Source organism: Pundamilia nyererei, unplaced genomic scaffold (genome assembly GCF_000239375.1).
Source record: "Pundamilia nyererei isolate P.nyererei 1_Seehausen unplaced genomic scaffold, PunNye1.0 scaffold00171, whole genome shotgun sequence".
Lineage (NCBI taxonomy): Eukaryota > Metazoa > Chordata > Actinopteri > Cichliformes > Cichlidae > Pundamilia > Pundamilia nyererei.
Genome location: NW_005187572.1, coordinates 1,101,436 through 1,123,953, shown reverse-complemented (window position 1 = coordinate 1,123,953; position 22,518 = coordinate 1,101,436). Strand labels below are relative to the sequence as shown.

The following is a 22,518-nucleotide window of genomic DNA, read 5'->3' as shown; positions in this document are numbered from 1 at the left end:
GGATGACTGAGAACCTACACAGACACAGCTCCCAGTTTGGATTTAGGAGACAGGCACCCTGTCTACTTTTAAGACCAGGCTTGAACCTTTTTGATAAAGCAGATCATTAGAGCTGCATCAGGTGACCCTGAACCTTCCCTTAGATATGCTACAATACGCTAAGGCTGCTGGAGGACTTTCCCACGATGCACTGAGTGTTTCTCCTCTTCTGCCCATGTGTTTATATGGCACTACTTCATGTCATTAACTTTTATCTACTCTCTTGTCAATGATTGATAAAAACTCTTGGAAGTGAGCTGCTGAGTTTCTTGGTTCCTGGAGTTTTTCAGGAGGACAATCACGAGTATTACTCACTCCGGGTTTGTGAAGCGTGTTCTCCTGCAGCCCGAAGAGCCCGCCTCCTTGGCCTCCCTGCAGGGGGGAGGCTGTAGCTGAGGACAGCAGGTTGGGTGACTGGGCAATCATGGGTGAGTTGGGGGTGGAGGTGAGAGCTCCTGTCAGCGTGAGGCGCTGCAGCTCCCGCTGACGCTGCTGCTGCTGCAACATCTGGCACACCAAGGCCTGCTGCTCCTGGAGGAGGATGAGAGGAGAGCGGCTTTAAGGGACGAGCAGAGAAAAGGCGCTGATGGGGGTTTGTGTGGGAGCTGACAGTGCTGGGAGTCTGTAAACGCCGAGCAGAAGCGGCAGACCGTCACCAGGGGGCAGTGTTGGACATAATGCTACTCTTGTTCACCTGTGTGTATTTGCCGGTCATGTAGCTCCTGCTGGGAATGACAGCGTGGACAAAGAGCGTCTCTATGTTCAAACTGACTGTTAAAAACAATGAAAACTGTCCCTGGAGCCACTGCGTGTCTGTGATCTTTGATGGGGTTTTGCATCTTCTCCTCAATGACCTCCGCTGTTACTCCCTTTCCTGTTTGAGCCATCTGGCCTTCATCACCCTTGAGTTACATGCTTTTAGGCCTTGTAGAGGAGAGCCTCACAAGTGTTTTTCCTTTGAACTGCATTCAAGGATTTCCAGGAAATGCCAGTTTCTGTTTAAGTTTGGGGATATTTGTATAAAACAATCGTACTTTGAACAATCACGCTACCATAACTGAGCAGCACTCCTCTGTCAGGTTTCCTGGCACCCTCATCTGCTCTGGGTTCTTTAAAGCAGCTTCCATCAAAAATAGCAGAACAGAGCACCTCGACACTTAGAAGAAGTGAAATGCTGAGGCATGTCTGGAAGAGTCCAGCTCAGGTGTCTGGGTGAGGATGCACCTGCGCTTGTCGAATTCAGGGTCAAGTAGTCTAAGCTAACTTAAGAGCAGTGGAGAGCACCCGGGGACAGGAGTGGCAGCGAGTGATTTTTACAGGGTTCCTGCCAGAAGGACAAACAGCTACAGAGGCGAGTGCACTGCCTCGCTCTGCTGTTACTGGATTGGCGTTAGTAACAGACTGATAACTGATAACACACCTTATCTCAGGGAAACCTGGAGCAGTTCTCACAAGTACGTTTATTTTCAAACTGCACGTGTTTTATTTTATTTTTTAAAAATTGGACGTAAAAACTGTAAACAAATGTTCAGTCGTTCTGTTTCACTGTCGCCTCGTTTAACAGAAAAGTGAAAGTATCCAGTTCCCCGCTGTCTTTAGTCTATTATATCAAAGTACTTATAGTTTACAGTCAAACAGGAAACCCACTGGTTCCTATATTTACAGTGCCTGACTGGTTTGCACCCCACCAAGCTTTCCTCACTTTGCATGTCAAATAAGGGCGGCTGGTTCACTTCGACACAAAACATTATTGTTGGTACAATCTCTTTCTTAACTAACATAATTGAGTCGGTTAGTATCTCTATATGAGGTCTTGCTAATGGTTAATATCACAGTATTAATCTCCCAACTTCAAAGTGTGTTACAGCAAGTTCCTGAGTTACAGACAGTAATAAATTCTTTGTAAAAAGTTAGTTTTTACTGAACAGGAGGCGAGTCTGATTTCTGAATGAGTCTAAAAATAACGCGTGAGATTGCCCCTGATGTTAGCGCTTATTCAAATAGCCCTGATTTGCTCGGTGTTCCCGTCACGACCGAACATCAGAGAGCTGCTCCGTTTCTGAGGCGTGAGCGAGAAAATATTCTGTTCCTTTTCTGATCCTAAATCAATTTAAGCCCTCGGTTAAAAGCTTTTGCAGCACAGATTTTATCGCTGTGATGGTTCAGTGAGCTAATGAAAGTGTTTATTAATGAGTCGAACCCAGCAGCAAACACTGGAAAAACTGCAGTTCCTCTAATGGCCACTTGATTTCAGCTTACACTCCCAAGTAAGTATGACCGACTTTACAGCATGCAAGTTTTTATTTAAGCATAAAGTTTGCATCTTTAGGGGAATGGCTGCTTTGACTGACAAATTGATGCAATTGGATGAAGCTGCAATAATCAGGCAAATAATATATCTTACTATGTGCTTATACGTACAAACAGACCATCCAAGAAATCTGTGGTTCAGTTTTCACCAGACGAATTCTAGCTTCACTTTGACATTTCTTTATACGTGCCATTTAATTATCAGGTACACGGGTCTGTGCCACGCGCCTCGCTAAACAAGCTTTAGCTGATATGCTTGTTTATCTGTTTCATGACATCATCACACCACGAGTCAGAAACATGTGGATAGAGAAAAATGTCAGAGAAGCTGTGAGAAAATGTAAAAATCAGAGAGAACGACAGAGCGACGAGGCGAGCGTCCTTACAGGTGTGAAGTTCTGCGAGGTGAGGAACTGCTGCAGCTGCTGCTGCTCGAGAAGAAGCTGCTTCTGCTGCTCTGACAGGAACGGCGACCTGAAACAGATGTTGACATGTGGAAGCACACCTGTCAGAGAGCGCCACCGAGTTTAAATGTTTCTCACAGATTTAGATTTTGGGGTCAGTGGGCAGGCACACATGTTCTCGCTAATCTATTAATAAACAGTGTTTATAATCTCCGACGGAGCAAAGACGTGATCATAAATAACTGACGAAACAAATATAGTGGGTCTTTCTTCCTGCCAATCAACTTCAGCTGGCGGTGGTTTTGCTGCAGCCTCGTCACGCTCGCTGTGGCGGCACATGAACCCGCTCCTCTCCACCTGCTGCAAACCTGGGGGTGGAGTGGTCGTCCATCTCACCACAGCTCCTCAGAGCAGGAGAAGAACCACCGACAGCTGCAGTCCATGACAGTCCGCTACGTCCTACTATGGGGAAGACAGGAACGTGGCCAGCTGGTGGCAGAAACACTAAAATTTAAAAATAGGAGTGAGGGGATTCTGCGCTTCAAAAGGATAGAAAAAGAAAAGAAAAAGAAATCACTGAATGCTAAAAAAATCTGAAACAACCAAAGTTAGTTAATTCATTTAGAGGCTCTTGTTTTCTTCTTCTGTGGTTTTTACAGACAGATTTTTTACGTACGGACTCGCACTCTTGGGAAGCTGAAAGCCTTGAGCCAGCGCCAGGGGGTTGAGGGGTGGAGGTTGGGGTCGCAGGGCCGGGAGCGCGGGCTGAGGAGCGTTCTGCACAGGCGACTGGATCACTCCGTTCAGACTGCCGAGCACGCCGTTCACGGCCAGCTGAGGACTTCCCACGATAGACGCCATGAGTCCGCCCACCACGGGCAGTGCGGAGCCTCCGGCCTGAGCGATCGCCCCCAAACCGTCGTTCAACCCTCGATTCAAGCCGTTCAGCAGCGGCTGCCCGAAGGAGGCGGGGCTCTGCTGAGGAGGGGGGGTGCTCTGGAAGGAAAGAGACGAGCTGCTTCGGGACGGACTACCGGAGTGCAGCTCCTGGAACAAACACAAGAGAGCAAGCGAGCAGCTTTTTACTGAGTTTACCGTAAAATTGAGAAAATCTACAAAGAGGCTTAAAAAAGACAAATATACTTGCTAATGGTGCCTGACGGGATTGCACGGTGATTTTGAGACACGAAAGGAACTAAAGTTTCTCACCTCAGACGAGGTAACAAAGGAGGTGTCATTCAGGAAGCAGCTTTTGGGCAGGGGACTCTTATTGGTGCTCAGGGGGTCTAAGGAATGAGAGCCACAATCACAGGGTGAAAACTACCAGGTTTGCACTGAACACCATTTTCTGTACTATCAAAACTGTTCCTACGGTTAATTAACATCAATAAATCATCCGTGTGAGCGGGTGGGGCTGCAAAGGGAGGATGAAGGAATGCAGCTTAAAAAAATAAAAGAAGGCGATGGGATTTATGTGCCCTGAAGTTCGCTTATGAAAGTGGACAGAGGAGCTTAATCTGACCTTGGGTGGATGACAGGAAGTTGATCTGGGCGGACGTGTGCATGGAGCCCTGGGTGGAGTGAAGCTGTGGAGGGAAAGGCACGGCCAGCTCCGTGTTGAGCAGCTGCAGTCGCTCCTTCTTGGCCGTCAGGCTGAGGATCTGGTCCTGGAGCCGCTGGTTCTCCTGCTGCAGGGAGTGCAGCGACTGGAGCATCTCCATAACTGAGGGGACAAGAGGACACGCCACACTTCAGTCCAGTGTTTCCCACCATCTTCAAGGAGGGATGACTGCAGGTAGCAGGCACACACTATTTTAAATTAATTATTAAATAATGGAGCTGGTGATGCTAGTCTGCATTCTGCGCTGCAGCCTCTGTGAGCTCAGTGCAGAATTTGGTTGCAGCGGTCTTCCTGCTCAAAGATCTGCACAGTAAAAGAGGGACGACTGCCCTCAACAGGCACATTTTAAACTGAGAGTTTCTGGAGAGGCAGCTGAAACATATCAGACCCTCCCTGGCCTCTGTGATCACCTCCACTGATTCTCTCACTCTGTGGAAGATTTCTCTCTCTGCCATCTGGGGCTCCAGCAGGTGATCGCGCTCTTTTTTCTATTCAGCTAGAATGCACCACGTGGGAAACGGCACCACAATACCACAACACCCCAGCAGCGCATTTCACTATCAGAGTTCAGAATCGCCTCAACAGAGCATCAATGTATGACTCACAAATGTCGTCAGATTCCCGGAGAGATGGCTGAAATTATCGGTCCGGATGTGAAAAAAAATTTAGCAGGGACCAAGGACGCAAAAAAAGTCCCAGCATTTTATTTTATTTTTTTATTTATTTACAACATAGTAACTCAGGCATAATGCAGCACACACTTACGTAGGTCACATTGTGGGCGCTACAAAGGTTCCCGCGCGAGTCTAAATCAGGCATCGCTCGTTTTCAACAGTCCAGCCTGAGGCTGAGCCTTCAGCTTCCAGGCCCCTCTCCTGAGGAACCAGCTCCCAGTTTGGGCTCTGGAGAGACAGACTCCCTCTCAACTTCAAACTTTTAGTTTTGATAGTTTGAGCTGCATCCAGTGAACCTGAACCATCCCTCAGTCGTGCTATTTTAGGCTCAGGCTGCTGGAAGACTTCCCATGATGCACTGGGACTCGCACTTCTCTCTTTCGCTCGCTATTGCATGTCAGTGGGTTTTGTGTTCTCTCGCTTCCTGACCCCATTTTGTAAGTATTTCTGGGTTAGGAACTCCAGCTGTCATCATTACTGTACGCATTATTACTATTACTGCCTGAGAAGTTTTAGGATTGGCTCGGGTTGGTTGTTTTATCATTTTTAGCCGGTGATGGGTGGATCGGCACGAAAGGGATCCAGGAATATCAGTTAAAATTGGACCTTTCACATCACAAACACAGATGAACACTGGAGGAGTTCTGCTCTCGGTATTATTATCATAATTATTGTATTTACTGTAACAACCAGCTGGTGGTGCTCAAACAAAAAATAAGTACTAGCATGGGATGTTTCCTGCCTCTCTGCTCTCCTCTCGCCCCAGCCGGTCGGGGCAGATGGCCGCCCACCCAGAGACCGTTTCTGTCAGCAAGCGCTTGATCAGATTAAACTCGCTTTGCTGGAAGAGCTGCTCAATACAATCAAGGGCACAGAGCAGTTGATGGGCGTACAGTTTTCATGTATTGCGAACAGTTAAACTTGCACATCGACCCAAAGCAAACCTTCTGTTTTTGTGTAGTTAAACATCAACACGCCGATTTACTGGACGTACTGGGATAAACTAGTCACGGCTAAACGATCGGAGATATGTTTGACAAGAGTGGACCCAGCGACCTGCACTGTGCTTTTTTTTAAAGTCCTGCACTGTCTCACAGGTGTTTCCAATTATTCTGGCAGTTCGGGCCCCTGCTTGGGTTGAAGTCGGGCAGAGTTATGCTGGAAAATATTAGAGGTCACAAAGGCTGGGTCCTGAAACATGCCACATTTTGAGTTTTGTGCACTCAAGTTAAGTCACTTATTTTTATACAACACTTTGCTGTTTAAGTAGAAATGAGTGTGTTTATTTTGAGAGTATGTCACAAGTTACTAGTTAGGCTCAAAAAAAGAAACGCACACAGAAAAATCTGCAAAATAAATGTTACGCTTTCTCATGCAGATAAATATAATTAAGGTGAGGACTGTGGGGGTATTTCCTTTTAGAGAAATACACCTAGCTGAGCGCGATGAGACCAAAAAGAGAAGAGCAGCAACCATGGAAATAAAAAGCCGTGTGCATGCAAGCGTGAGCCAAAAGCACTGACAGTGCTGGGTGTAGGAAGAAAAAAATGAGCAAATAATAGATTTGAAAGCAAGTGTCAGCTGATGCTGTCCCTGGAGAAAAAGTGAGTCAGAGCAAAAGGCGGTGAGCAATCTGGTTCAGCGGAGAGACGAGCAGAAATACAACGGCAGAAACAAAGCAGCTGCTGGAGCAGCTTTCAGAACCGAGAGCACATCTGATCTCTTGCTGAGCTTTTTTTTGTCCTCACACAGGTACATTCATCATCTGACGACAGCACGAGGCACACACAGAGGCCGGCAGCGTCTACGTGTAAGGTTCCCAACATTTCTGGCTTAAAATGAAGTGAAAGGTTCAAGCAAAGAGTCTTTTCTGTTTCTCAGATCTGTTTTTGAAGGATTCTGAGAGGCTCAAGGATCTTAGCACTGAGCAAAGTAGTACTAAAACAACCCTGCAGTTCCTCTGATGGCCACTTGAGGCTCCTGTGTTAAAATGCCCAGTTTACATCTCACTGCAGGAAATGGTCTGTAGACATGGTCCGTAACAGCTTCATGCTGGAAGAAACATTTTCTTAAGTCACCTGGTTTGATTTTTTTTAATTGATAAAGTTGGTGGCGTGGCTACTCTGACTGGCCAATAACCGATTCTTACAAATAATACGACTGGCCGCACGCACGCCACACGCCATGTTAACAGACCACTCAAAGAAGCACACGCCTCACGAGTCTGTGCTCCAGCCTGCTGAGTAAAGTTCGAATATTTTACGCACTCCTGCAGTTTATGAGGCAACTTGTACATATCACTCTGTTTATGTTCGTCCTTTATGCACAGAATACACTCGCTGGCCACTTCATTAGGTACACCAGTTCAGCAACTCGATGCATTAAGGTCAAGGCGAGCAGCTGAGGTTCAACCTGAGCATCAGCATGGGGAAGAAATGTGATTAAGGTGACTTTGTTGATACCAGGCAGGCTGGCCTGAGTATTTCAGACTGCTGATCTGCTGATCTTCCCTCATAAGCATCTCCAGGGTTCACAAAGACTGATAAAGAAAAGGAAAATATCTGTCCAGCAGCTCCCTGGGAGAAAATGCTTTGTTTACACCAGAGGTCAAAGGAGAACGACCAGACTGCTTTGAGTTGACAGGAAGGCAACAGTAACTCAAATAACTCCTGGTTACAACCAAAGCATGCAGAAGAGCACCTCGGTTGCTCTACTGCACCTCAGAAAATTAGAAAAACGATTCCTGCTCTGATGAGTCTCGATATTTGCTGTGAATTCAGACGGTAGTCTCAGACTTTGGCGTGAACAACATGAAAATATGGATCTATCCATGGTTCAGTAACTGAGAACTGTTCTTGACCATGTGCATCCTTTTATGAGCACAGCGATCCCGGTACCGGTCCGTGAGTCGTTTGGTACCGCGCCGCGAGAGTTGAGGCTCGGGTGTGAAATTTACGGTTTTCGGGGTTTTTATCGTTAACTTGGTTTCCCCGGGTCTTTTCCCGTGTTGTAGTCGTGTCTTATTTTGAAAGAAATATCTACGCGTTACCATAGCGACCAGAGAGCATTAAGGGGCAGAGAGGAGGATGTTACTCTCAGTGTTGTTGGTGCATTTCAGGAGGACGCTGCTCATAAAGTTACACAGTGAATTCGCGTTTATTATTATTTTTTTAGTATTTTTTATTTTGTTGTATTTCTCCGCGACACCTTAAAGGCCGGTGCGTGAAAATATTGTTGGACATTAAACCTTTGGGATGTGGTGGAAAGGCTGATTCTCAGCATGGATGTGCAGCAGCATGAAGTTATCCTGTGAATATGGACCAAAATCTCTGTTTGCATGGCACCTCGCTGAATCTTTGCTACGAAACAAGTTCTGAAGGCAAAAAGGGGTCGAACACAGTACCAGCACAGTAACTGCAGGTCCATCAAGTATATTTGCCATTTCATTCATCTTATAAACACTTTTCAATATCTAGTCCCACTGGCCTTACTTACTGTTGACTCCCATCTCTCCGTTGCTGTGTTTCTCCAGCAGCAGATCAATGTGAGAGCTGGCTGGAGGGACGTTCTCAGGACGGGCTCTGACTCCGGCGCCCAGCCCGTCCCTCTGGTCGAACAGAAGAGGAAGACAGCTCATCGGAGACCTGGGCGTGGAAGAGGATAAAGTCAACAGGAAGTCAGAAGCGACACGTCACAGCTTCTGCAGCCAAGCTGGGAAACTACCAATCATCCTCTGTGGCTGTGGTTTGTGTTTTTATCCACATAGACGCTTTGATTGTTAACCAGCTGGTATTTTCCTGTTGCTGGTAATAAAAATGACAAAGGGAAAAATCAACCAAGTGATGATTTGAACAGATGAATGATGCGTCACCAGTGGTTTGTGCATCTCTACTTGCTGACTCATTTCAGTCAGTAAATCTGAAGTGTAAGAATGATGTATTGTTTTCAGGATTTGACACTAAAAAATAACAATAAAGACAAAAAAGCAAAGACTCACTGCGAGGAAAGACTCTCTCTCGGTGAGTTCCCCTGACATGGGAAGCGACAGTCATCGAGGTCAGACTCTGAGAAAAGGAACAGACATTAATTTCATGTGCGCTCACATTTACTGAAAGGCAGCGTCATCAAAGCGCCGTGTTTACTGCGCAACAACAGCACGTTTATTGTTGGATTTCTGAAAGAGGATTTGAGCCAGAACAAGGTTTTTTTGTGAAGCTTATCTAAAGCCAACATTCGTTTCTCAAGAAGTGCTTCCTCTCACCTGGCAGTGAGGTCTGGGCTTGGCTCAGTAGTGGCGGCAGTGTCAGGGCTGTGGAGAGACAGCTGGTGAAAGGCTGAGTGGAGGTCAAGCTGTAGGAGGCGCTGGAACCTGGATTCACCTATAAGACAGCGAACGTCAACATCTGGCTGACAAAGAAAGCATGGAGATAATCACGAAAGGATTTTAGTTTAAAAAAAAACAACTCAAAACTGATCTTATTGTGAAGAAAACATCCATCTACTGGAAACGTAACACACATCTATCAAAAATAACTCGAGAATGAATTGTGCTTCCAGGTTCTTCATGACTTCCACATCTGTCCGCTCATCATTGTTTATGAACACACTCACTTTCTTTCAGCTTGTCCCAGCCGTCATAGGCTACAGGGTACCTGCACAGGTCAACCAGACACACTCACATTCACACATACGTGCACATTAGAACCCAACATGCACGTCTCTGGACGCGAGGTGAAAGTATCCGCACCGCTGTGCATGATTACGCTGCTGCACTCAGTTTTGGAACAACACTCCACTTCTTTTCTTATAAAGCAGACACACCCTGTTCCACCCTGAACTGTGTGTTTCAGTTCGAGCCAAGACAACTAAAAGAGAGACTTTGATGACAACTAAGGGAGTACAAGTGAAGACGTGTGGAAGGACTTTGGTGTCTGTCTGCAGCTGCTTTTGTCTCAGGATCATTCGGGGGCTCTTGCGGTCGGCTTTTGGTGCCGGGTGTCAGCTTTGACTCTGCAGCACCACCTCTCTTTACCCCAGTTGCACCCAGTGACTGTAATGAGTCATTGACCTGCACCCACAGAGATGCTGCAGTGGAGGCAGGCTGGCACCAGCTCTACAAGTAAAAACACCTGCTAGTCAGAGGCTAACTCCTCCGTTGCTGCTTACTGTAAATCATGATTATGAATTTTCCTATAATCCTCAGGCCTGAAACTTCATGTGTCATTTAATTTTGTTGAAATGTTGTTTGCTGACACAGACGCAAACAGCACACGTCCTCTCTTTGTGACGTACCTGTGTGTTTGACACAGCGTTGACTGGTGGAAGAGACAGCGAGGAGTGGGATGGAAGGAGTCCTGAGGAGAGAGGGGTGCTACACATGCCCCCTCCCAGGGACAAGGAGGTGCTACACACCCCTCCACCCAGGGAAAGGGGGGTACTGCAGACACCCCCGCCCAGTGTGAGAGGGTCCTTGAGACTGGAGTAGATGCCTGAGAGACATAAAAGAAAGAAAGGAATAAGGTGTTTGTCGTTTTCATCTTAGAAGTCGTATGACTGCAGAAAGAGGAACACGTGAGCCAATCAAATGGAAAGTAGGGCAGGAAATGCACTACAGACACGTGCGGCGCACACAAAAACACCATGTAGGACAATATCACTGCCTCGCACAGATTACACAAACGTTCTGAAAGAGATTTAACCAATATTTTAAAAGTGGTGCCAAGAAACAGTCGACTTATTCCGTTCATTCTTAATTCCAGGAGTTTTTTTCGCTGCGCTTCTGATATAGAGATAAGCTGCTGCGTGCAATGGAAACGCACCAAAGTGCAAAGAGATAGCGCTTCAGTTTTTTTCCTTCACCACACACAGGAAGCTAGAGGGCTACCGCACACGCCCACTCGCTCAGACTCACCAGAGCCGAGCAGCGAGTTGCCGCGGCCTGTAGAAAAACTACCAGTGGAGGACGAGGAGGAGGAGAAAGAAGAGGAAGTGGAAGAGGTGGCGGTGGGAGGCAGCGTCGAGGAGAAGGTGGGGTGGGGGATGGAGGACGGGCTCGGATAGAGCGACGAGGTTAAGGCTAGGGGAGGCGGCGCTGTGTGGTGATGGTGGTGGTGGTGCTCCTCCTCCCCCCTCCTTTCTCGGTTCTTGCTCCCCCGCGGGCGCCCCGGGCCGTGGCGGCTCTTCTTGTTGCCACGGTGCCTCCTCTCTCGAGGCAGCGGCGGTGGAAGCGTGGCTTTGTCCTCCGGGTCGGCCTCCTCCAGGATGGGCGGCGTGCTCAGCTGGGATGGCTTGCAGAGGGATTTGGAGGGTTTGTAGTCACTCGACGAGGAGATCTTTCGGATCTTGCTGCTGCTGCCGAGCCCCGACGACGACGTGATGCGCATGATGGACCCGAAGGTGGAGATGGTGACTTTGTTCTCGAAAGGGCTGGAGTTGCCTTCTGGCCTGTCGTGACCTTGCGACCCTGCTAGCGGGCCCTCAGCGGGGGTCAGTGCTGGTGGCTTGTGGTATTTACAGTCCTCCTCCTCCTCCTCGTCTTTTTCCTCTTCCTTTACATCCTCCTCCTCCTCCTCATCCTCCGCCTGGACTGCCGGTCTCCTGTGACGCTCCTTGCGCTCCTCTCCGCTGTGGTCGTCACCTCCTCGGTCATGTTCACGCTCCAGGCGGGAAGAAGATAAGAACTGATGAAACTCCTGAGCAGACGACAGGGAACCACCTGAAGGAGAAAAACAAAGAGTTAAAGTCAGACACAAACGGCCACACGACCTCCCTCCGTCTCCAGGGTTCAACAGAACCCAGTAAGAGAGGAGAAGCTAACTGGTCATGCACAGGGCAATGACGGTGCTTCCACCAATCCCAGTTAGAAGTTTACCTGTGAAACAAACTGGCTTAAGTGAAAGCTTCACTAATGACAGTGTTTTTTCTTGCTTACATATTTTAAATTTAAAAAGTACGAGGCCACTGAAAGAAAACCAACTGGTGCAGGACTCTACAGAGCGAGCGTTTCTCTCATATTCGAGACAGAAATGGATCCGTGCTGAACGTAAATTGAATTTAGGGGCACGTGTGGGGATAAAAATCCCAGCAAGCTTCTGTTTTTCTCAACAACACAACAGCAGCCAAGATGATGCAATCACCCCTGTTACATCTTAAAGTGGAGCAGCAGCCTCTCCTCCCACAGAGGCAGCCAGCAGCAGTCCTGCATAACTCCACCTCATCCACAAGTTCCCAGCCGCTCTGTTCGTCCTACAGAACCACAGCACGGCTGGATGAAGATCAAACTAAAACTCTATTTGCTTTACGTTTGTTGGTCTGTATTTGCCGGGGACGATGTAGAGCAGGCAGGAAGACGACGTGGGGCAAACTTTTACTACAAATTATACTGTAATTATAAAATATCATTCGGCTAGTGTATACAAATAATTCAAACTGTGCTGTCGATGTACCGGGCTGCATGGGCATCGATCACATCTGAACTCGAGAAGAAATCGAGCGCTGACCCTTCATGTGGTACCTGTGTTGAATGGACTGGAGGAGCAGGACGATGAGGAGCAGCTCTTGCCGGTGCTTCCGGTCTTCTTGCTCCGATGACTGTGACCGTGCGAGCTCAGCTTCTTGGACTTTCCCTCGCCGTCCTTGCTGCTGTGGTGACTTGAGGAAATCTGTCCCAACACAGACGGGTCAAAACCATTAAAGCACTGACTGAGACATCGCGGCGTCTCTCAATCACTGTGTGGTGTCCTCGGATACCTTTTCTATGCCGCTGGATGTCACAGCGGAGCTCAGGTTGTCGCTCGACTTTTTGTGGCGCTCCTTTTGCCGAATCTTGTCTTTATGACTCTGAAAAAAGCAACAACACACACATACAAATACACAAGCTTGAGCCTAGAATCAAGGCTGCAGAGTCAACACTGGCACATTACACAAACGCAGCGAGTGGAATATAAGCGAATCACATTTGCTACAGTCAACCAGCTTCAACAACAGTGTCTGCAGGGATACGCTAACAGCACAGTCAAATCTGTTTGTGCATCACTGTAACTGCATTTGATGAAGATTATTCTGAATAAAAGCGTCTGGCTTTCTGTCACAGCAAAAACTACTGATTTATTTTTTAAATCAGAATATCCCAGACAGCCTTTTTTATCATATCAGACTAAAATCAATGATTACAAGCGAGCCTGCGATCAGTATGACTCAGTGCCACTAGCTAAATGATAAGAAATACTGGTCTCTTCTATCTGCTACTGGCTTAAAAGCAGGGTGTTAGATTCAGTTTCACAGTGGGTTATACTGAAAATGGCATCATGTAGCGCCAGACGTTGACTGAAAATATATGCTTCACACAGCCGTCTCACACACGCTACTGTGTCAGTCTAAAACCTACAACCGAAAAAGTGCAAACAAGTGTATTCCTGCAAAATTCTGTTCACAGCAACAAGACAACCGCACAGCCAACTTTTAACAGCCTGAATCCGACAGCTGCCGCCAACATCTACGCGACACTAGATCACATATTTAACCGGTCCAAGGTTGCCATAAAACCGAGCTTTCTGCAACAAAACCTGCTTTTACAGCTCAGCTGAGATTTGACTGGAAGAAACACGCTTTTCTTCTTCATCTCTTTTTCAGTTCAACAACTGCGTGAAGCGTCCGCTCCCTGACTGTGGAGCCATATCTCTGCCGGAACATCAAAACGATAACAACGATGACATTCTTTGAAGACCGGAATTGTCTGGTGGCGAAAAAATATGCGGGTCTCTTTTTACACTTGACAAAGAGCTGCTCAGCTGGAACCGTGTGCCGTCAGCACTATCTTTCCTGTCTGCTGAATTCTCTGCTAGCTAGTCTGTTAGCTTGCAGGGGCTTTGAAGGTGCACCTGTCTGCTTAGTTTTGCATGCGTGTGATGGGGTCACGTGCACGTGAGCACCGCACCTTCACAGAGTTAACTCGGCCCATCTGAGAAGTGCACGTTAGGTTAATTGTTTATTCGAGTGCACAGAATAAAGCGCTGTATGAATGTGTGTGGAGGAGGTAAATGTGGCGTGCAGTGTGGAGAGCTTTAAGTGGTCAAAACGACGAGAGAAGTGTTACATGAATGCCGGCCTATTTGATTTCAAGTGTTTGAGGCTGAGAGGATGTAATGGCGCAGAGAGATCATGATGTTATTTCATGAGATTTATTTTATAATATGTCTTTTTATGTCTTTTATGTCTTTATGACCAGAGGCAGGGTACGCCTAAATGCGTTAGCTTTTGTTTAGCCAGGCTGTACCTCCAGGTATCTCTCTGAGCTCATAGTTTGTATTCAGATTAGAGTTTGACGTCAAGGGGTCGAGCTTATCACTGCCTGAAATGATGACACCCGGAAATCGGGAGTGATGACTGAACGTTCCCCAGGAGCCAACAGATGGAAGCTGTGAGGTTGAAAGCGTAGGACAACTGGGTGTGTCTGGTGTATGTCTGTGTGAGGCGTGCTTACACAGTGTAGCTCAGCTTGCTCACGCCCATGCAATAAAATCTAAATTAGCTCTCTGCTTATTTGATGATTTTATCAGGAAGAAAATGCATTAAAATTCATCCTTTTCTTCTTTGCCAATTCAGCTGTTATTCAATCGTTTCAAAATAAAAGAGTCTGTGTGCCAAGCTGGTCTGGATCAGACTGGCTGGTCTTATTAATCTGACGATGAATAGACAAAGTCTATTTTTAACTCTTACTTTTGGTTTTGTAGTGTACAGTTATCCACTAATATTAGCAAGCTGCAGACACAAACTGCGCAAATACATCCTGTTAATTAGTGCTACAAAATTATTAAATCCTAGCATTTCCCAGTTCCAAACAGTAAAACCTTATTATTTGTCTGATAATTCAATAAAATGCTCCAAAATGATTTCTGTCTAATCACAATCACAACAACATGTCACCTAAAGTCACTTCATATTGTAAAAAGACCCTATAGTAATACAGGGAATACCACAGCAATAGATGACCCCCTATGAGCAAGCACTTGGCAATAGTGGGGAGGAAAAACGCCCTTTCAACAGGAAGGACCATCTGGGTGACGTAAGCTCGGGGAAGGGCAGCCATCGACCAAAAGATGCCAACAGAACAAAAATAGTCAGCAGGTGTCTAGTTAGCGGCTCTAGTTAGCTGAGGTGAGGCCTAGCCCACAGCCAGCGCCTACATCTGACTGAGTCCCTTTTTTAACAGCCTCAAGTGGACATTAGAGGAACTGCAGCTTTTGGTAGTTTTCAGCTCTGGAGACTGCCTTCTGATCTGACCACAGCTGTGCTTACCTTCCTCTGTCTGTGGTGGTGGTGCTGTTTTTCCTGTGACGGAGAGCTGGAGCGCCCCCTGGAATGACTGAAGGAGCTACTTGTATTTTCACTAGAACGCAACTTCTTCTGCTGTAAAGTCCAAAAGAAGGAACAGCAAACAAAAAGTTAACAGCTGCTAATTTCAAAGCAACAGTTTGACATTTAAAAGGTTCTCTACAAGCACTTCCAATGACTTAACAGGAGGTTTATCTCCTGAATTATTTATTTTGGTTGGGCGTATTCCAAGAATCATTTAGCTGCCTTGAGCTGAGTTAGAGGAAAAAAACAGCCGGGCACAGAAGCCCTTATCAATCATGTTAGCTGTTAACTGTGCAGTGCAGTAAGAAAGGCTTTTCTGGGGTACAATGTCATTGTGTTCTTTACCATTTTGTTGTAGTGATGCTTGCAGTAGCCACAATACTTCACGTTATCAGCTTCTGGTCCTTCCTCCTCACACAGCAGACCAGCCATCTGAGCACTACAGCGCAGGGTGTCGGAGGGTCGGAAAGGAGATGAAACACGAGAGCCAAGTTAGCACACGTGCACGGACTGAGACGGCAACACCTGGCCGAGTCACCTGAGAGCTTCAGTCACCGATCGTCGCCAGATTGATCGAATGTCACATTAAAATCTGAGCCTGTCAGTGTCTCGGGATTTACTTTTAAATAAATCATCTTTCTGTTGTAGCAGGAAACAAAATAAAGGCAAAAAGCAAGATGAGCAGCATGAAAGGTAAAAAGACTGTAAATGAAGAAAAACCAACTGTAGCCCAGAATGTCTGTGTGGGTAAACTAAGGCTGTAGCCAAATACACATTACATATGAGCACGTATTCAATCTTGGCAATTGGAGACGGAATTTCTTTTCTATTCTTGGCCTTATTTTCAAAAATGATATGACACAGGAAACAAGACAAACGTTAACCTGCTTCGATTAGCACACAAAGTAATCACCACCCATTCATGATATCCAAGTTAGGGTGTGAGGCGGGGCCCCTGCGAACGGGTTGCTAACGCAGACAGACGACCATTCACACTCACGTCATTCCTATGGCCAATTTAGCGTCACCAGCTAATATGCATCTCTCTGGACTGTGGAAAGAAGCTTGAGTGCCCAAAAAGGCTAGGACCTCCTTGGTGTTTGCCAACCATCACAGTCCTGCCCACAATATTAATCATATGCTGAGCAAAAAAAAGTGCCACCAGTGGAGATGTGCCCTAAACTTGCATTCTTTCTAACGGCCAGCAGGGGGCGACCCTTCAGCCTGCAAAAAAAGAGTCCAGTGGTGCAAAGTCTATGAAGAGGTTACTCGGTGGATCGCCTGATCTGTGACTTCAATAAAGACTTTACTGATGACTTTATGGTCTCACCTGATAGTTTTAGGTCGTATTGAAAATAACACAGTGCTGTTTTTTATGATTTCTTTTTTAAACTTCGTCATAGTTTTTTCAGGTTGTTTCTTTTCCAGGTTTAAACATGGTTAACGGGAACAGTCGGCTAACTAAAAATAACCCTTAATAAAAGTTTTTGCCTTTGAACTGCTTCTTATCACACTCGGTCCTCACGCACTGTTCATTCATGTTGATGTCCCCACACTTTCACATAGGCGCACACACACACACACACACACACAATTTAACACTGACCAGGTGACGTGGAACGCTTGTCTGCAGCCCTGTCTGTTGCAGGTCATGCACGCGCCGCAGGCGGCCTTGCTCTCCCTCCCGTGGTCCTCGCAGATATAACAAGTCTGTTGAAAGAGCACAAACGGAGAGTACAGGAGATGCAGGGACTCAAACACATCAGTCATCATTATTATTATCAACAACAGGTGCCGGATTGCTTTTCCATCTGTCGCACGAGCAAAGCAAGCCGTCCCGTCTGACGGCCATTAAAATGAACTATTGTGATTGCGGCGCAGCAGAGATGAAACACTCCTCGACTCGAGTCCAGCTGCAGCTGCAGTGCAGATGATTAGGAAGTTTTTCTTGTCAAGACAACAGATGAGGTTTTCAAACAGAGCACAGTTTCTACAGAGAAACTGTTGACCAGATGTTTGGGGATGTTGTAAAGAAAGTTGACACAGATCGGCCTGCAAACTGCTCTGAATCTGCTTCGAAACAGACGCTACGCTTGGAGTTTTCAGCCTCCCGTTAATCTTTTTCTTTGCACCAAAGTGAGGTGGTTTCTAACGAACTTCAGGGTGCCACGGAGCATACGCTGACACGACAAAAGACTCATATCAGCCCGTCTCCAAAAGACATGTAAGCATACACACTCGAGCCCCTGAAAGCAAACAATCGCATGCACGAACACACACGCCGCTTTTGTACTTCTTGTTCAGCTTTCCTCAGCGAGCAGGCCCGACTGGTGGGGGGTAGAAGAGGCCTAGCAACAGGTGCGGGACAAAGGAACAGCAGGCTCTTTACCTTTTCACTTCGGCCCTCTCTGTTTCACCTTTTTCTCTCCCTTTCTCCTTCTCTCCATATCCTACTCAGCTCTCTGTTTCCCTTCAGAGGATGTCTGCTGTGCAATGAAAGGCCGGAGACATATCTGCACCGGGCATGTAAAAGGAAGAGTGGCTTCTCGAGTTTTCAGTGTCCATTGTAACGTTGTCTAGGAATGCGGGCAGCAAAGTCTGAATGAATGGCCCTGACGGGGGAAGGCTGCATGCAATTTACTGTAGCTGACACAGTAATATGAAACCGGGCCCTCAAACACTCACACATGTACATTTATATGCAGGCATGCACACACACACACACACAGAGCATCTAAACGACGCACAATGCAAGATGCTCAGTCCATGAATCAAATATTGATTTCTTTGTAATGTGCTTTGCTTTGAAAGGCTTGCTCTGCTGCACACACTGCAGATGTCTTCTGAACAGTTTTTGTAACTTTGAAAACAACTGCAGTGTTGTGCAATCAAACAACCAAGATGTGATACAAGTTCAGACTTTCTTCTTTAATTCAAGGAAGTTAACAAAAGTATTGCATAAGCTCTTGAGGAATTGCATACATTTTTATTGACATTCATCAATTTTCAGAGGATCAAAATTAATTGGACAAATGACAAATTTACAAGTGTTGCAGCTGTTCATTGATCCAGCGAAACGTGGCTGCAAGTAAAGGAGGCCCTGAAAAATAAACCTATCTAAGAGGTAGCAAAAGCTTTAGGAGTGGTCAAAGCAACAATCTGGTGCTTTCTTATTAAAACAGGAATGCAATGGCCAGCTCAGCAACACCAAACAGCCTGAAAGACCACAGAAGACTAAAACTTCAGACCAAGTCAAGAGCAGGAGGGCCAGATTAAATTTCCCAGGAAACATCTGAAAGAGCCGGCACAGTTCTGGAAAAATTCTTTGGACACATGAAACCAAGAAGAACTTGTACCAGAACGATGGGAGGAGAAAAGAACTCAGAAAGAGAGAAACAGCTCATGATCTGAAGCACATCACATCATCTGTCAAACACGATGGCGGCAGTGTTATGACACTGGCACGTACGGCTGCTAGTGGAACCGGGTCACGGGTGTTTATTAATGACGTGACTGCTGATAGAAGCAGCAGGGTGACTCGTGAAGCGTACAGGGCTGCACTCTCTGCTCAGAAAGCACTTTGCAAAGAAAGCAAAATGCAAAAGCAACTCAAGAAATGGGTCATTCTTTGATGGCCAAGTCAGCCACCTGATCTTAACCCAGCAGAGCAGCTTTCCATTTACTGAAGGTAAAACTGAAGCAGAGAGACCCACAAGCAAGCAGCAAGTGAAGGTGGCTGCAGTAAAGGCCTAGCAGAATACCTCAAGGATGTCCACGGATTACACACTTTCATCCAAGTGTAAAAGATCATGCAAAATATTTGCAACAGCCCTTAATGTGAAGATGAAGGTCTGCACTTTAATCACATACACCACTGTGGTGGTGCACAGGGCCAAAGATCCCTTCACTTTTACTTTTGTCTCAATTTTCCATTTGAAAATATAATTTAACTTCAAAGGCAAGTTTATTCTTTTTAATGAATCCACAAAGCCAGTGAGTAACTGGCTTCCTGTAATCCTGTAATATTCCTGTAATCCTCAATACGGACCAAAAGACCCGATTATGGTTTCTGCCAGTATCGGGAAGCCCTAATAAGAGAGTAAAGTTACCAGAGAGCTGATGCATGTTGAAGCTGTACCCGCCTGAAACTAGTCTGTGGTTAAACTGTTTGTGTGCAAAGTAAAAAAGAAAGAAAAACATCATTAGCAGAAAATTTCAAAAGCTAGCGTGAGTCTATGTGTGACACGTCCTCTTATCTTTGAATCTTAACAGCCGATCTGCAGCATTCATTAATTATACATGAAGAACACAGAAAACAAACCTGAGCCGAGTAAAGCAAAACTACCATCACTCTTTCTGTGGTAAGAGATATTTAACAATATAAAACGATGCAAAAAGAAAACACTTTAAACATCCATCTTCATTCAACAAAGGATGAAGATGTCAAAAAGCACCACTGACACCAGGCTCCACCCTCCCTGCACTTTCTGTTCCCTTTTAGACTCATCTTCACTACCTTGCAGCTTCAGCGTTACACCCGCCCCCCTCAGTCACACACACTATTTTTAATTCCTCTCCTCTCCACTGCACACCTCCAACAGCTCCCTACAGTCATTACAGGTCACAGTGTCATCTGCAAACATTGTAGTTCACAGAGACAACACTCCTACAACAGACGACTGTTTGGGCTATTAATGTATCACTACTGAAACACTGTAACAACTGTGAGGCATGAAACAGCAGTGCAGAGTGACATCAGCACACAATCACAGTTTACATCTTTCACATACCGCAAAGAGCGATTTAACCCATTCATTAACTAATCAGCGGACAAACAGGGACAGATATCAGCTAAACAGGTACAACTACTTTGTATATAAATAAAACTGCTACTTTGTAACAGCCTGATTGTTTCTTTTTGACCTTTTTTAACTTCTAAATACTGAAAACAACTTCTAAGTATGTTTTCAAGCTTTTTTTAATGTGTGAAACAGTCAGCTAATAAGACTGATCAGATAAAGAAGCTCCTTTCACGAGCTTGTAATAAGCAGAGGAAACGTTTTGCCTTCAAAAGTATAAGACAAACTTTTATGTTTTTACTTTATATTTACTCTGCTATAATCTTGGAGTACTTAGTTGACTTAGATGCCAAAAGTATGAATGAAATGAAATGAAAATGTGCTGTCAGAATTAAAAATGGTGGCCTCACATTCAAAATGACCTTTCTGTGTGACTCAGCATCCGGCGCTGTCGCTGCTCGTCGTCTCTCAAACCCGGGCTTTAAATTTTAAATCTGTAAATGATTCGACTGCATTCTGTTTGTCTTTGCGTAACAGTTTTGAAAACAGGAGAGCGGCTCGGCAATCTAACACGTTTTTCATTTTCTATTTAAAATTATTAAATGTATTTTTTTTTAAATCCTTGAATTAAAGCTTATTGAAGAATATTTTTTAGTTATTCAAATTTTTTTAATTGGTAAAAGTTCAAACCATGAGAAGCTTTTCGTGTTCTTTTTCTATCATCAGTCAAAACTCCAAGAGGAATAAATACTTTTTGATGTGAAAACCAGAAAAACTTTACTTTCACAAATCACTTCAGGGTATTTTTGAATCTTTGCACTTATGGTAAATGTGCTTTGCTGTTTACTAAACATGCCACATCTACTACAGCTCGAAATCTCCCACATTTCCCAGAAAGGCTTTCAGCAGCCTCCAGAGAACAGGCGTGACCTTGCCACGCTGAGCTCCGGGTTAGTACAGGACGTGTAGGTGGAGAGAAGAACGGGGATGTGAAGCAAAACTGGTTTTCCCGTTAAGGAGGAAAGCAGTCGTGCAGTCTCCCACGTGTTGTCTGCTGCATTGCATCATGACTCGTCTAACTTGGTGCTGAGGACGGAGATGACACTTTTCTCTTCTCCCTCTGTGTGACTGCTCATTCTGAAAGTACTCTCTGTGTTTTTGATGACTGCTGACACACCGTGTGATACATGTTGCATAACCTGTTTAGCAGCGTTTCATATATGTAAACACGGATGCAGCTTTCTGTGTATTTATACATTTTGCTGTTGAGGATTTTCAGTATTACTGATTACTGGTGCTGACTTCTTCTACCTGTTTAAAGTGTTTGTTTATCAAACGCAGGTTTGTGGGGTCACCTTGTGCCAGTTTCAGGGGTGCGGTGCAGGTGTGCAGCTTTACACGTTATCATAGGTAAGAGGATGTGTTTACATTTTTCTCTGTGATTGGATGAGAAGCCGGAGACCCTAAATCAAACTGTATCAGAAAACCTTTTAAATCTTATTTTGGGTTATTGACAAACTTTTGTTTGTTTTTTTAAATTAAAATTTGCCTGGTGATACAGGTTTTAGGTCCTGGTAACAATGGAAATTATTAGTTCTTCTCTCCATTATTTAGATTGGAGCTTTGGGGATTACAAAATACTTCATATGCAGAGGTAAAAAAACCTCGTTTAAATCTTTAAATAAGCAAACACTTGCTTTCTGTGGGCTCTGGGATTGCTTTGTATTAATGTTATGCATTTAACTAAGACGTGTGGCCCTTTAGTCGCTTCCCCCGAGAGAAGCCCACCTTCACTGAGCAGCATCTTTTAGCCCCACTGTCATCTGCAGTCTTATTAACTGCTCATCTCGATCTAATCTGGATTAAAGTGGCTTGAATGTTTAAGTTGGACCCATATTTAAATGTGCCTTTCAATCTCAGACTGAACCTGAAGCTGCGCTTGGTAAGACCTCGTTTTACTGGCAGGATCGGAAAGAAATGGGAGTGGCCCCCCCGGATGACCTTTTCTGTGACGTCTTCTACACCATTTTGGAAACCTTGGATCTGTCGTCTTCTATCAGGGCTGTTCAGACCCAATACAGAAGCTCCTACAGTTTCTAAGCATTTAGATAGTTTTGAACGCTGGGAAAGGTCATGAAGTGTTATTCTCTGCTGATCAAGAACTTGGCTCAGGAAGGTTTTCCAGATCTCAGGAAGAACATGGGAGATGATTTAAGTCTGACATGAGACAAGAGATTGTTAATATAAATATTATTAGCAAAATGAAAATGATCAAGGGATGGATATGGAAGCCCGTTTCCGCCACAAAAAAAAAA

General features: G+C 45.5%; 1 protein-coding gene across 1 annotated transcript in view; it reads right to left on the bottom strand.

The window, feature by feature from the left end:
* LOC102210954 (MLLT6, PHD finger containing) overlaps positions 1-22,518 on the bottom strand; it is a 30,777-nt gene that overhangs the window by 3,819 nt on the left and 4,440 nt on the right. Inside the window, exons 5-19 of the mRNA XM_005746030.1 lie at positions 17,011-17,114; positions 15,750-15,843; positions 15,345-15,455; positions 12,798-12,887; positions 12,562-12,709; positions 10,960-11,763; positions 10,341-10,537; positions 9,310-9,427; positions 9,046-9,112; positions 8,544-8,692; positions 4,276-4,476; positions 3,963-4,039; positions 3,430-3,800; positions 2,736-2,823; positions 355-570 (exon numbers count right to left, since the gene is read on the bottom strand). Of these exons, the coding sequence (XP_005746087.1) occupies positions 355-570; positions 2,736-2,823; positions 3,430-3,800; positions 3,963-4,039; positions 4,276-4,476; positions 8,544-8,692; positions 9,046-9,112; positions 9,310-9,427; positions 10,341-10,537; positions 10,960-11,763; positions 12,562-12,709; positions 12,798-12,887; positions 15,345-15,455; positions 15,750-15,843; positions 17,011-17,114 (2,835 nt within the window). The remainder of the gene's footprint in view (positions 1-354; positions 571-2,735; positions 2,824-3,429; positions 3,801-3,962; positions 4,040-4,275; positions 4,477-8,543; positions 8,693-9,045; positions 9,113-9,309; positions 9,428-10,340; positions 10,538-10,959; positions 11,764-12,561; positions 12,710-12,797; positions 12,888-15,344; positions 15,456-15,749; positions 15,844-17,010; positions 17,115-22,518) is intronic.